The sequence below is a fragment of the Chiloscyllium punctatum genome, chromosome 8, assembly GCF_047496795.1.
Source record: "Chiloscyllium punctatum isolate Juve2018m chromosome 8, sChiPun1.3, whole genome shotgun sequence".
NCBI classification, from domain to species: Eukaryota; Metazoa; Chordata; class Chondrichthyes; order Orectolobiformes; family Hemiscylliidae; genus Chiloscyllium; species Chiloscyllium punctatum.
The window spans coordinates 70,520,744-70,534,317 of record NC_092746.1 but is presented as its reverse complement, the minus strand read 5'-3'; the positions used below and the strand labels follow the sequence as shown (position 1 = coordinate 70,534,317).

The 13,574-nt window shown below is 41.9% G+C and overlaps 1 protein-coding gene across 2 annotated transcripts in view; it reads left to right on the top strand.

Annotated features, from left to right (window-relative positions):
- ift57 (intraflagellar transport 57 homolog (Chlamydomonas)) overlaps positions 1–13,574 on the top strand; it is a 38,639-nt gene that overhangs the window by 13,497 nt on the left and 11,568 nt on the right. Inside the window, exons 4-6 of one of the 2 annotated variants that reach the window (XM_072575754.1) lie at positions 5,037–5,127; positions 6,520–6,594; positions 7,915–8,037. In XM_072575754.1, coding sequence (XP_072431855.1) covers positions 5,037–5,127; positions 6,520–6,594; positions 7,915–8,037 — 289 coding nt within the window. The remainder of the gene's footprint in view (positions 1–5,036; positions 5,128–6,519; positions 6,595–7,914; positions 8,038–13,574) is intronic. The other variant, XM_072575755.1, reaches the window with a different exon arrangement.

Here is a 13,574-nt window from a genome sequence, read left to right as displayed (position 1 = left end):
TATCCACACCTGAGGTGCAATAACAGATGAAGAACAACCCAGAGCTATCTTAGCTGGTTCATCTGCTGCCTGATTACTCCTTATCATCATATCACTGCATTTTCTGTGTGTTTGACACTTAATGATAGCTAGTGCCTTTGGCTTCATCATTGCAGTCATCAACTCTACAATCTGCTGGCAGTGTTGTATGGGATCCCCATTGTTCTTCTTAAAGCCTCTTTCCTTCCACACTGCCCCAAACAGGTGGCATACCACATGTGCATAAACTGAATCAGTATAAATGTTAGCATTTTTACCCTCCATCATTTCACAGGCCACCGTCAATGCCTTAAGTTCAGCCAACTGAGCTGAACGTAGCTGTGGGCAAGTTTCCAGTTTGATTGTCCTATACTGGGACTGATCCTGCCTTACAACAGCATACCCTACATGATTCCTGCCATAATTCCTATACAAAGTTTGGGAGAAGATTTGTAGCTCGGGTGCTCGTTTTTTGTGGTTCTGTTCGCCAAGCTGGGAATTTGTCTTGCAAACGTTTCGTCCCCTGTCTAGGTGACATCCTCAGTGCTTGGGAGCCTCCTGTGAAGCACTTCTGTGCTGTTTCCTCCGGCATTTATAGTGGCCTGTCTCTGCCACTTCCGGTTGTCAGTTCAAGTTGTCCGCTGTAGTGGCCCGTATATTGGGTCCAGGTCGATGTGTTTGTTGATTGTTTGTCTATCTGACTGTTTCTGACTATCTGAACAGACAAGCAAGTCATCAACATACTGTATCAGCGTACTTTCTAAAGACATACCCTCCAATTCTGATTTTAACACCTGGTTGAATACATGCGGTGAATGCTTACACCCCTGGGGCATTCTTGTATAAGTGTATTGCTGACCTTTGTATGTAAAAGCAAACAGATACCGGCAGTGCTCTGTTAGGGGAATGCTAAAGAAAGCAGAACATAAATCTACTACCGAGAACCAAGCTGCCTGTGGGGGCATATTAGTTAGCAATATGTGCAATTTAGAAACAATTGCTGGCCAATCCTCCACTACCTCATTTACTGCTCTTAAATCATGTACAAGTCTCCATTTTGACCGGTCTGCCTTTAAGACTGGTAACAAAGGAGTGTTGCAGGGAAGTTAAGTTTCCTTAAGTACCCCTGCCTTCCGCAATCCTTGTATTGTGGCTGCTATTCCCTCTACTGCCTCTGGTTTTAATGGATACTGCAGTCCCCAAGGCGGAATAGCTCCTGGTTTCAACCTTATTTCCACTGGGCTAGCTGATTTCACTCTCCCCACATCTGTATCATGTTGTAACCACAAAGTGGCTGGTAATGTATCCAATTGCTCAGTACCATATTGATCATTTTCCTCCACTGTCACTGGCATGCTCCGCTGGAGTGTTACCTTGACTTCCTTCGGATTTCCTGTCAGGTTACAGCAAGCTGGAACTTTAATATAGCTGCAACCCCCGGATTCCCAAACCCCTGTCATGAGCTATGCCATTCCCTAACTGTTTCTATATGCCTGGCCGTAGGTCCTAAATCTTTAGGTTGATATCCCTTATTTACCAGTAAGGTTACATGTGGTGTGGCATCTAGTACACTATACCACTTTTCCAAGAACGCATTTCTGGAAGTGCGTTTCTGGAAAAATTGTATAGTGTACTTGGTGCCACACCACATGTAACCTTACTGGTAAATAAGGGATACCATTGCTTCACTTCTCAAATGTTGTGGAGCGGTGACTTCCTGCTGCCACTGCCTCTCTAGCACCTCATCCTGACACTCCTCAAATATCACTGTACAGTGCAGCTCAGACTTGGGTAGTCTTGCTTTAGTCAACATCGTCAACACTTCTGCTTCCCACATCCCCAAGTGTCTTGAATATGACTTGCTATATTTCCTATCCAATAAACATTAATCTCTTTAACTTCTTGCATCACTAATTGTGCATTAGCCTTTTCTATGACCAAGCCTTGCTGTGTGCATTCCAACCTTACTTCTAACTGTAGTAAAGCATCTCTTTAGACACTAATATTGGCAGAACTATCTCTCTACCTTCCATTTCTAATCTTACTGGAGCTGTAAATCGAGTTAATTGTGATTTCCCTGAGAACCCTACAGTTTTAACAAATTTACTTGATATGGGAAGGTGAGAGACATACTGCGGCTGTACACAAGTGTATGTACCTCCAGTATACATCATCACCGGTGTCTGCCACCCTTCTATATTAACTTGTATTATTGGTTTTTGATCAGCCTCCCATGCTACTACAGGGTAGTGCCCCTACCCATCAAGGTTCTCAAGGCATCCCTGGCACGTTCCATACATGTTAACAAGTCCTGCTGGGCCTGTAGGCATCTGGGAAGTGGCCACTGGGGACTCCTGCCATCTAGGCCCGCTGTAGGGCAGAGAGGGCCCAGTCCAATAAGAGCTGTTCCTCCTAAAGTGGCCCAGTTGATGGCCCCCCCCTTGAGCCTGATAATTTATCATGTACCATAGTCCCCCATTCCTACGTCCCTGTCCTTGGGGACCCCAGTTCTGTTTAGGCTGTTGTTTAAATCTGTCCTGCCCTGGATAAGTCACCTGTGGGAAAGCTGGCATGGGACTTTCTGGCCCCTGTCCTGCTACCTGATAGGACCCTCCACTTTCGCCGGCACTTGATTCACGCAAGTGTTGATTAATGTGTCGGTTCTTACTGGCAACACCTTTTTAGCCTTCTCTTTTTCTTTCTTTTTAAGCTCTTCAAGCGGCATTTGCGCCACTTTCTTTGCACCTCCTTCTGCTGTTCGGACAGTTTCTCTTTGTCTTTTCGAAACCTTTCAACTAGATCAGCTACATGATCTCTAAATTCCTGGTGGTTCATTGATGATGTCAGACCCACCACCTCCTCCAGTCTTGACCTGACTTGGAAGGGCATTGCTTCAGTGACGGAATTTCAGATCATTGTGGTCAGCAACTGATTAGTCTCTATGTCTTGCTCTTGTTTCCAGCCTCCACTTTTTTTAACTGTTTCTCCAAGTAGGTAGCCAGGTTTTCACTTTCTCCCAGTGGATCCCCTCTCAGCGCTTTTAGTAAAACAATTTCTCTTTATTTATTTTGCCCTTGCTGTTCAGGGCCTCGTTTACCACGAGACGATATCTATAGAGTCTTATATTCACCATGTGGACTTTTTACTGCCAGCACATGGACTGTTTACTACCAGCACGTGGACCTTTTACTCCGGCAATTGCTACGTTCTATTCTTACTCACCTCTTACCCCACTGAGCAGTTTTCTTGACCAACTCTCCCTGTCCTTCAGCCACAATTTACCCCTCGCCTTGGACCTTTGATTGGAGAGACCCTCCGGCAGGTTCCCACACGTCTGAGTCCCCAAGGACCATCCCAAGCCAATACAATATAGTCCGAATTCACAGCAAAAATGTTAACTTTTTTTTGTTGGGTACCCTTATTCTGTCAGTCTCGGGAGTACCCCCGGTGGACTGAGAAGTGCCCTGTTAATGCCGCCCTCTTTCCAGGTAGGTCTCTATACGACCCTACTCGCAGCGCCAAATTTGTCGTGGTGAAATGTAGAGAATCACCAGGAAATGCGGAGAGTTCTTCAAGAAGGTCTTTTATCCGCAAACCAAAAACTGTGACACTCAGAAAGCAGATTATTGAATGCCCCCGAACCTCAGGGTCTGTGGTTCTTTATATGTTTTTTTAATCACGTTTCTGTTAGCTTATGAACAAGTTCAACTGTGTTAATCACAATTATCTCACTTCAGCTATACAATAAACCAATGATGTTAGTTCCCATTATCTCTTTAGTTCTGCCACAATGGTATTTTCTATATTCTATTTAATGTTATTCTAATGTCACGATTAGATATTTATGTTAACTTTGCAACAAGGGTCTTTCATTTCAGACCCTACTTAATGATTCTAATGCCATGATTTTACTGTCGAGGATCTCCAGCAGGCTGACTCTACTAACTATTAATTAGATATTTATTGTCATGTTCCAAATATTTATTGCCCCAGTCCTGCCATGATGATATTTAGCAGGCGAGGCTGACTTTAGCAACTGTGTTAGTTTATCCTGCCATAGTGACCTTTCAGTTTCAACCTTACTGTGCTAATTGGTGTAAGAGCATTCCACTTTTCTTGCCACAGTAACCTTTTTGACTAGTGTATCATTCCACAGACCCCTTGCAACAGATTGCCAGTGGTCTCCATGCTTTAACCCTTCCCATACTTTCATGCTCTTCATTTTCCTTAGTATCAGCCTAGTGAGCCTTCTCTGGACTGCCTGCAATGTCACTATATCTTTCCTTCGATAAGGGGGCCAAAATTTCTCCGTATTCCAGCTGTGCTCTGATTAGTGCCTTGTAAAGTTCTAGCAAAACGTCATGAGTACAGAATTACAATTTACAGTTAATCTTATAGTTTCTTCTAGAATCAGAACAAAGTAGTTTTCTTTAAAAAGATTTTGATATGCTGTCACATTGATAAAAATGGCAGCCATTATCATCAAATGCTGGTCATGCTGTTTGACAGTAATACCATTCGACATCTTCACAATTAAATGTGTGGTAAGTGTAACATACTCTGGAAGTCAGGCAGTACCAGGTTATACTTTAACAGGTTTATTTAAAATCACAGGCTTTCAGAGTGTTGCTCCTTTGTCAGGTGAAGTAGACAGAGGTGCACAGCCGTGGAAAACAGAGGAACCTCTATTATCCAAAGGACACGGGTGGGGAGTATTTCGTTCAGTTAATTGAATGCTGGATAACATAGTTTAGCCAAGCATCTGAATCTTGCGATCGTGTTCAGATAACCGGAAATTCAGATGATCGAATGCCAGATAGTCAAGGTTCCTCTGTATATTCTGTGCCTGTGCACCTCTCTCTACTTCACCTGATGAAGGAGCAGTGCTCTGAAAGCTTGTGATTTTAAATAAACCTGTTGGACTATAACCTGGTATTGTGTGACTTCCAATTTTGTCCGCCCCAGTCCAAAACCAGCATCTTCACATCGCAATTTTAATCACAACTGTATTGATTTAGGCCTGAGTATCCAGCAGAGGAGATGGAAGAGGAGGCATTAATGGATGATGATGCTGAATTGACATTGAATAAACTGGAAGATGAGTTGATTGTAAGTTATAGTTAATCATTTGCCAACTTTTATTATTTTGATTTTCAAAACAAATGTTTATTAATGCCCTTTACATTATCACTATTCCAGTCTATATATTCAGGGAATTAATGTCCCGCATTATGGTGACTTCAAAGATGTTTGCAGATGTCTGATCCTTGTAGGTTTATTCCTCTAATTCCTTCCCACAAATTTGTCGTCTGCACCAAGAATGTAATTGCATCCTTCTAGTCCTAGCCAAATTGATTCTGTCCTTGACCTCTCCAAGGTATCCTCTTTCTCCAGTACTGCAATGCTTCCTTTAACCAATATGAACATCTCTTTCTTTTAATTTTTCTGAACTTTCCTCTGAATACCCTGTGACTCAGGAATATTTAACATCCAGTCTAGCACTTCTTTCAGCCAGGTCTCCACTATCACCACTTCATAATTCCACTTGAGTACCTGTGACTGGAACTACCAAATATATTTACTATATTCTGTGCATTCACATACATACAGTACAGTCCTATTTAGAATGTTTTAATTTCTTCCTTATTCTGCATTCTCTATTCTAATGCTGTCTGTCTCTCTCAGTATTTGGTGCACCCTGATAATTTTCATAATTTTTCATGGGTTTTGCATCCTGCAAAGCCTCCCCAATAGCAGCATTGAAATATTCTATTAGCAACTCATTTCCAGCTATGTTCAACTGCAAATGGTCCTGCCCATACAGATGCCATCATCTTCAGAGCCAGTCCCAGGAATTTGAAATTCTCCCTCCTGCACCATCTTTCCAACCGCCATTTAGCTATCTATTTCTGTATTCATTTTCCCATGGTACTAGGAGTAACCCATAGATGATCACTTTTGAAGTGCTCCTTTTCAGTTTTCTGCCTAGCACTCTAAATTTTGACTGCAGGACCACTTCACCTTCCTTCCTAATTCATCGGTCCCAACATGGAGCACATCTTCAGGCTGATCACCTTTCCCCCAGAAGAATGTCCTGCAGCCATTCTGTGACACCTTTGAAAATCACAGCAGTTTATCTCAATATCAAGATTCTGACTTGTTACATTTATGCCACAATCTTCCCAACTTTCTAGCTTATTCTCATGCCCCACCAGGGAGGGGACATTTCCACCCTAGATACCAAAGACAATTGCTTTCAAATATTATTGTATTATGTGGCTACCATGATGGCAGAAACCTAACTAGATGGGCCTCTGTCTTTTCCAGTCTACTGTTCCTATGTTTGTGTAATTCTCACAATAGATGACAGTGTCTGAAATATTGTATGTAAGAAGAAAATTCTAAAATACAGTGGGGGGGAAGAAAAGAGTTCAGTAATTTTTGACAAATCTGCAAGTTTATTTTATTGATTTTAAGCTTTTCCCTGAAACTGATTTTCAGGAAGAAGCAGATGATTTTGAAGAAGGGGAGTCTTTCCTTGATTTGGAGATTTTGAAAGCTCAGGGACAGAAAATGGTAAGTTTTTTTTTCAATAAACTTTCAGTGATGGGTCCCTACATTTACTGTTAACCCACTTAATGGTAATCTAGTGATTGCAATCAGGTAGATCTTTTTGACTACAAGATCCTTGGTTGGGGTTGTTAATCTGGACCAATCAGGAAGCCCTGGCTGACCCATATAAACAGGGGATTTAGAAAGTCCTAATCGGGGGACTGACTCCGAGCTTTTTGGCCACAGCCAGTGTACTGTGCACAAGTAAATAAAGGGTGATTTGGTGATGGGATACCAGCCTCTGTGCAGTTAATTCAGGTAGTATACCTCAAATTTGGCAAAGTGAAAACTGGCAGTGTCTAAAAACCAGATGTTTTCATCATTATCAATGCATTAATTTTAATTCAGTAAAATTTAAAAGTAATACGTCCCTACATAACTTGTTTTCGCACTCCCTTCATGTAGTTTGGCTCCAGATTAGTTGTGGCCCTCATATGTCGCTCTGTCCTGTGCTCCACGTGACCTTTGATCCCTCCCAAACCAACTTGATTTGAACCACCTGACTGAAAACCCAGTAATATTTGAAATCTGGCACAGCATTGGTCTCGTAAGTTCCAGTTTTTAGATACTGTACCTATGTACCATTGCATTCCCTGCTTTTGAAACATTCTCCAATCATTAGGAATTTGAGCCTTTTTATGGCTTCATTTACCATACACAAGTACACTACTTTTAGAATGTCTTGCCATGTACTGTTTAATGTTCCTAGTCATCAAAATAAAAGCAAATCTACTCATGCACTGTGGACAAATTTACATAAATTCTGTTATCTGAGCTGCTTGAATCATTGGTAACATTGTTATAAACGTAATGAAGTGCCAACATTTACAAATTCAAGCTCTAATATTGCTTTAAATTCCTTTTTTAAATTACTTTGCTTCAGTTTGTCACTTTTAATCCATGAAAATACTTTAAATCTTGACTATCTAATGGGTTATCTTCCTAGTTATGACATGACAGATAGATACTTGCTACTGATTATTACTGCTGTAATTAAATGAACTTAGCAATGTAAAGGACGGAATGAATTTTGCATGCGTTCTTTTTTGTTTGGGGTGGGGGGGGTGGGGGGGATGGTGAGCTGGGGAGGGTGGCTAGGATTGAAAAGGCCTTGAGCAAGAGACCCTCTCTATCGATTGCTACTTCACTGCCTACCCCGAGGGAAATGGGTGAGTGGAACGTCACATTAATACAGATGTTGGAACAGTAATCCACTTAATTATTCAGTTAAAGTAGAGAAATAATGTTATTGTGTCACTTATCAAAAACACATTTAAAATGTAGGAGGGGTCAGAGTCCACAAAACCAGAAGAGATTTTAGAATCGACAACAGATGCTGCTGAATGGAATCTAGAAGTGGAACGAGTTCTCCCACAACTTAAAGTTACAATCCGAACTGACAATAAGGTATGTTATTTGAATTAATGAGTGAAAACCATTCAGAGGTCATATCTTGGGTTCATCAGTGGCTACCATGATTTCCAGTTTTGTGGATTTCTCCATTTTGTATAATTAAATATTCAGATAACATAATCCCAGTATTGCACTGTAAAAAATATTTGTAAGTGGAATCAAAAGTACTGGTTAAGAATCAATACTTTTTTTAATGCACCTGATAATCATAGCCTTTCTAAACACATTTTATCTTTGATGCATTAAAGTTTGTATAATGTTTAACATTTAACTATAGTATGGAGATTTATGTACTAACTTGATTGAAGTTCTTTGTTGAAAATACTTTAAATTCATATAGTACCTTTCATGACTACTGAACATCTCGAAGCACTTTACATCAATACTGTACTTTGATGTGAGGTACTATTGTAATGTAGGAAATATGATAGCCAGTTGTCCAATCTGTCACAAATAGCAATATGATAATCATTGAAATCAGTTTTGTGGTGTTGATTTGAGGAACACATACTGACCACGACTGTGGTGATAGCTCTCTTGAAAAGATAATATCCATCACAACCTTCAAATTCTTTTGGTTATATACTTCCCCTCCATTTGTCTACAGTTTTGCTGTGTTTCCTTATGTTAGGTTTTGTAAATGTGAAGTTGTGACTTTATCCAATCTTTATATAAATGTTGAAAGATATTTTATTTTGATTAGAGTCATAGAAATGTACAGCATGGAAACAGACTCTTCGGTCCAACCTGTCCATGCCGACCAGATATCGCAATCCTTCGGTCCCACCTGCCAGCACCCGGCCCATATCCCTCCAAACCCTTCCTATTCGTATACCCATCCAAATGCCTCTTAAATGTTGCAATTGTATCAGCTCCACCACACCCTCTGGCTGCTCATTCCATACATGTACCTGCCTCTATGTGAAAAAGTTGCCCTTTAGATCTTTTTTATATCTTTCCCCTCTCACCCTAAACCTATGCCCTCTAGTTCTGGACTCCCCAGCCCCAGGGAAAAGACTTTGTCTATTTATCCTATCCATGCCCCTCATAATTTTGTAAACCTCTATAAGGTCACCCCTCAGCCTCCGCTCCAGGGAAAACAGCCCCAGCCTGTTCAGCCTCTCCCTATAGCTCAAATCCTCCATCCCAGGCAACATCCTTGTAAATCTTTTCTGAACCCTTTCAAGTTCCACAACATCTTTACGATAGGAAGGAGACCAGAATTGCATGCAATATTCCAACAGTGGCCTAACCAATGTCCTGTACAGCCGCAACATGACCTCCCAATTCCTCTACTCAGTACTCTGACCAATAAAGGAAAGCATACCAAACGCCTTCTTCACTATCCCATCTACCTGCGACTCCGCTTTCAAGGAGCTATGAACCTGTACTCCAAGGTCTCTTTGTTCAGCAGCACTCCCTAGGACCTTACCATTAAGTGTACAAGTCCTGCTAAGATTTGCTTTCCCAAAATGCAGCACCTCGCATTTATCTGAATTAAACTCCATCTGCCACTTCTCAGCCCATTGGCCCATCTGGTCAAGATCCTGTTGTAATCTGAGGTAACCCTCTTCGCTGTCCACTACTCCTCCAATTTTGGTGTCATCTGCAAACTTACTAACTGTACCCCTTATGCTCGCATCCAAATCATTTATGTAAATGACAAAAAGTCATTAAAGAATCCCAACACTGATCCATGTGGCACTCCACTGGTCACAGGCCTCCAGTCTGAAGAACAACCCTCAACCACCACCCTCTGTCTTCTACCTTTTGAGCCAGTTCTGTATCCAAATAGCGAGTTCTCCCTGGATTCCATGAGTTCTTACCTTGCTAATCAGTCTCCCATGGGGAACCTTGTCAAACGCCTTACTGAAATCCATATAGATCACATCTACTACTCTGCCCTCATCAATCTTCTTTGTTACTTCTTCAAAAAACTCAATCAAGTTTGTGAGACATGATTTCCCACGGACAAAGCCATGTTGACTATCCCTAATCAGTCCTTGCCTTTCCAAATACATGTACATTCTGTACCTCAGGATTCCCTCAAACAACTTGCCCATCACTGAGGTCAGGCTTACTGGTCTATAGTTCCCTGGCTTGTCTTTACCTCCCTTCTTAAACAGTGGCACCACGTTTGCCAACCTCCAGTCTTCCGGCACCTCACCTGTGACTATCAATGATACAAATATCTCAGCAAGAAACCCAGCAATCACTTCACTAGCTTCCCACAGAGTTCTCGGGTACACCTTATCAGGTCCTGGGGATTTATCCACCTTTAACCGTTTCAAGGCATCCAGCACTTCCTCCTCTGTAATCTGGACATTTTGCAAAATGTCACCATCTATTTCCCTACAGCCTATATCTTCCATATCCTTTTCCACAGTAAATACTGATGCAAAATATTTATTTAGTATTCCCCCATTTTCTGTGGCTCCACACAAAGGCCGCCTTGCTGATCTTTGGGGGGCCCTATTCTCTCCCTAGTTACCCTTTTGTCCTTAATATATTTGTAAAAGCCCTTTGGATTCTCCTTAATTCTATTTGCCAAAGCCATCTCATGTCCACTTTTTGCCCTCCTGATTTCCCTCTTAAGTATACTCTTACTTCCTTTATACTCTTCTAGATTCCCTACAGTATGGAAACAGGCCCTTCGGCCCAACCAGTCCACACCAACCCTCCGAAGAGTAACCCACCCAGACCAATTTCCCTCTGACTAATGCACCTAACAATATGGACAATTTAGCATGGCCAGTTCACCTGACCCGCACATCTTTGGACTGTGGGAGAAAACAGGAGCACCCGGAGGAAACCCACGCAGGCACAGGGAGAATGTGCAAACTCCACACAGACAGTTGCCTGAGACTAGAATCGAACCTGGGACTCTGGTGCTGTGAGGCAGCAATGCTAACCACTGAGCCACCGTGCCGCCCCGTCTTGCATATTGTTAAATATTTTATTCCCAGATGTTCCTAGATGTTCTAAGATATTCTAAAATACTTCTGAATAATATCAAACTGGATTATATTGGATTTGGTGTGATGTATAATCATTGGGTTATACAGCATGAAAACAAACGGTTCGGTCCACTTAAACTGTGGACACTTAAACTGACCTGACCTAATTTGCCAGTGTTATATCACTCTAAACCCTTTCTATTCATATACCCATCCAGATGCCTTTAATTGTTGTAATTATACCCGACTCCACTACTTCCTCTGGCAGCTCGTTCTATACATGCACCACCCTCTGTGTGAAAATGTTGCCCCTCAGTTCCTCAGCCCCTCAATGCACTAACCAATGAAGACAAGCGTGCCAAACACCACCTTCACCACCCTGTCTACCTGTGACTCCACTTTCAAGGAGCAATGCGCATGCACCTCTACGTCCATTTCTTCGGCAGTATTCCCCAGGGTCTTATCTTTAATTGTATAACTCCTATTTTGATTTGCCTTTCCAAAATGCAACGCCTCACATTTATCTGAATTAAACTCCATCTACCACTCCTCAGCCCATTGGCCCTTCTAATCAAGTCCTCTTGTACTCTCAGATAACCTTTTTCATTCTCGCTACACTACCAATTTTGGTGTCTTCTGCAAACTTACTAACCATACCTTCTATATTCACATCCAAATCATTTATATAAATGATGAAAAGCAGTGGACCCAGCACTGATCCTTATGGCACACCACTGGTTACAAGTCTCCGAAAAGCAACACACCACCACCACGCTCTGTCTCCTACCTTCAGGCCAACTTTGTATCTGATTGGCTAGCTCCCCTTGGATCCATGTAATCTAACCTCACTAGGGTGGCATGGTGGCTCAGTAGTTAGCACTGCAGCCTCACAGCACCAGAGACCCGGGATCGTTTCCTACCTCGGGCAACTCTGTGTATGGAGTTTGCACGTTCTCCCTGTGTCTGTGTGGGTTTTCTCAGAGTGCTCTAGTTTCCTCCCACAATCCAAAGATATGCAGGTCAGGTGAATTGGCCATGCTAAGTTGTCCATGGTGTTATATGCATTAGTTAGGGGAATGGATCTGTGTGGACTTGTTGGGCTGAAGGACCTGTTTCCATACTGTAGGGAGTCTAATCTAGTCGATCATGCAGAACCTTGTTGAATGTCTTGCTGAAGTCGATATACACAATGTATACTGCCCTTCCTTCATCAGTCCACTTTGTCACTTCAAAAAACTCAATCAAGTTAGTGAGACATGATTTCTCACACAAAGCCATGTTGACTCTCCTTAATCAGTCCTTGCCTTTCCAAATACCTATAAATTCTGTCCCTCAGAATCTCCTCCAACAACTTAATAGCCACTAACATCAGACTCACCAGTCTATGGTTCCCTGGCTTTTTCCCTTCCACCTTTCGTACATAATGGTACCACATTTAACCAACTTCCAGTTTTCCAGCCCCTCCCCTGTGGCTATTGATGATACAAATATCTCAGCATGAAGCCCACCAATCTCTACCCTAGCTTCCAACAAAGTTCTGGAATACACTTGATCAGGTCCTGGAATTTATCCATGTATATGCATTTAAGATGTACAAGTGTTCCTCTACTGTAATATGGATGCTTTTAAAGATATCACTGTTTGTTTCCCCAAGTCCTCTAGCTTCCATATCCTTCTCCACAATAACCACTGATGCAAAATATTTGGAGTATTTCACCCATCTCCTGTGGTTTCTCACTTAGCCACCCTTGTTGATCTTTGAGGGGTCCTGCTTTCTCCCTAGTTACTATGTTTTACCTTAATGTTTTTGTAGCATCTCTCTTAATTCTCCTTAACCTTATTTGCCAAAGCTATTTCGTGTCTTGTTTTTGCCCTCCACTATTTCCCTCTTAAGTACTTTTACTGCCCTTATACTCCTCTAGGGATTGACTTGATCCCAGCTGTCAATACCTGCCATATGCCTCCTTTTTCTTGACCAGAGCCTCGAATTCTCTAGTCATTCAGCATCCCCTGCACCCACCAGCCTTGTCCTTCATATTAAACATAGTGTGCCTAACCTCCTTATCTAATTTTTGAAGGCCTCCCACTTTCTATCCATCCCTTTACCTACTAATAGCCTCTCCCAATCAACTTTTGAAAGTTATTGCCTAATACTGTCAAAATTGGCCTTGGTCTAATTTAATCTTTTAAGTTTTTTTTGATCAGGTCTATCTTTTTCCATAACTATTTTAAAACTAATCGAATTATTTTCACTAGCCCCAAAGTGCTCCCTCACTAACACCACAGTGACTTGCCCTGCCTTATTTCTCAAAAGAAGCTCAAGTGTTGCTACTTCTCTAGTCGGTACATCCACATACTGAAAAAGAAAATTTTCTTGTGTTCATTTAACAAATTCCTCTCCATTCCAAGCCCTTGGCACGACAGCAGTCCCAGTCTATGTTTAAAATCTCCTTACCTGCTTGCTTCTTAATTTCCTGCTGATTATTGGGGAGGGCCTATAGCACAATCCCAATAAGGTGATTATCCCCTTCCTATTTCTCAGTTTCACCCATATAACTTTACTGGACCTTCTCC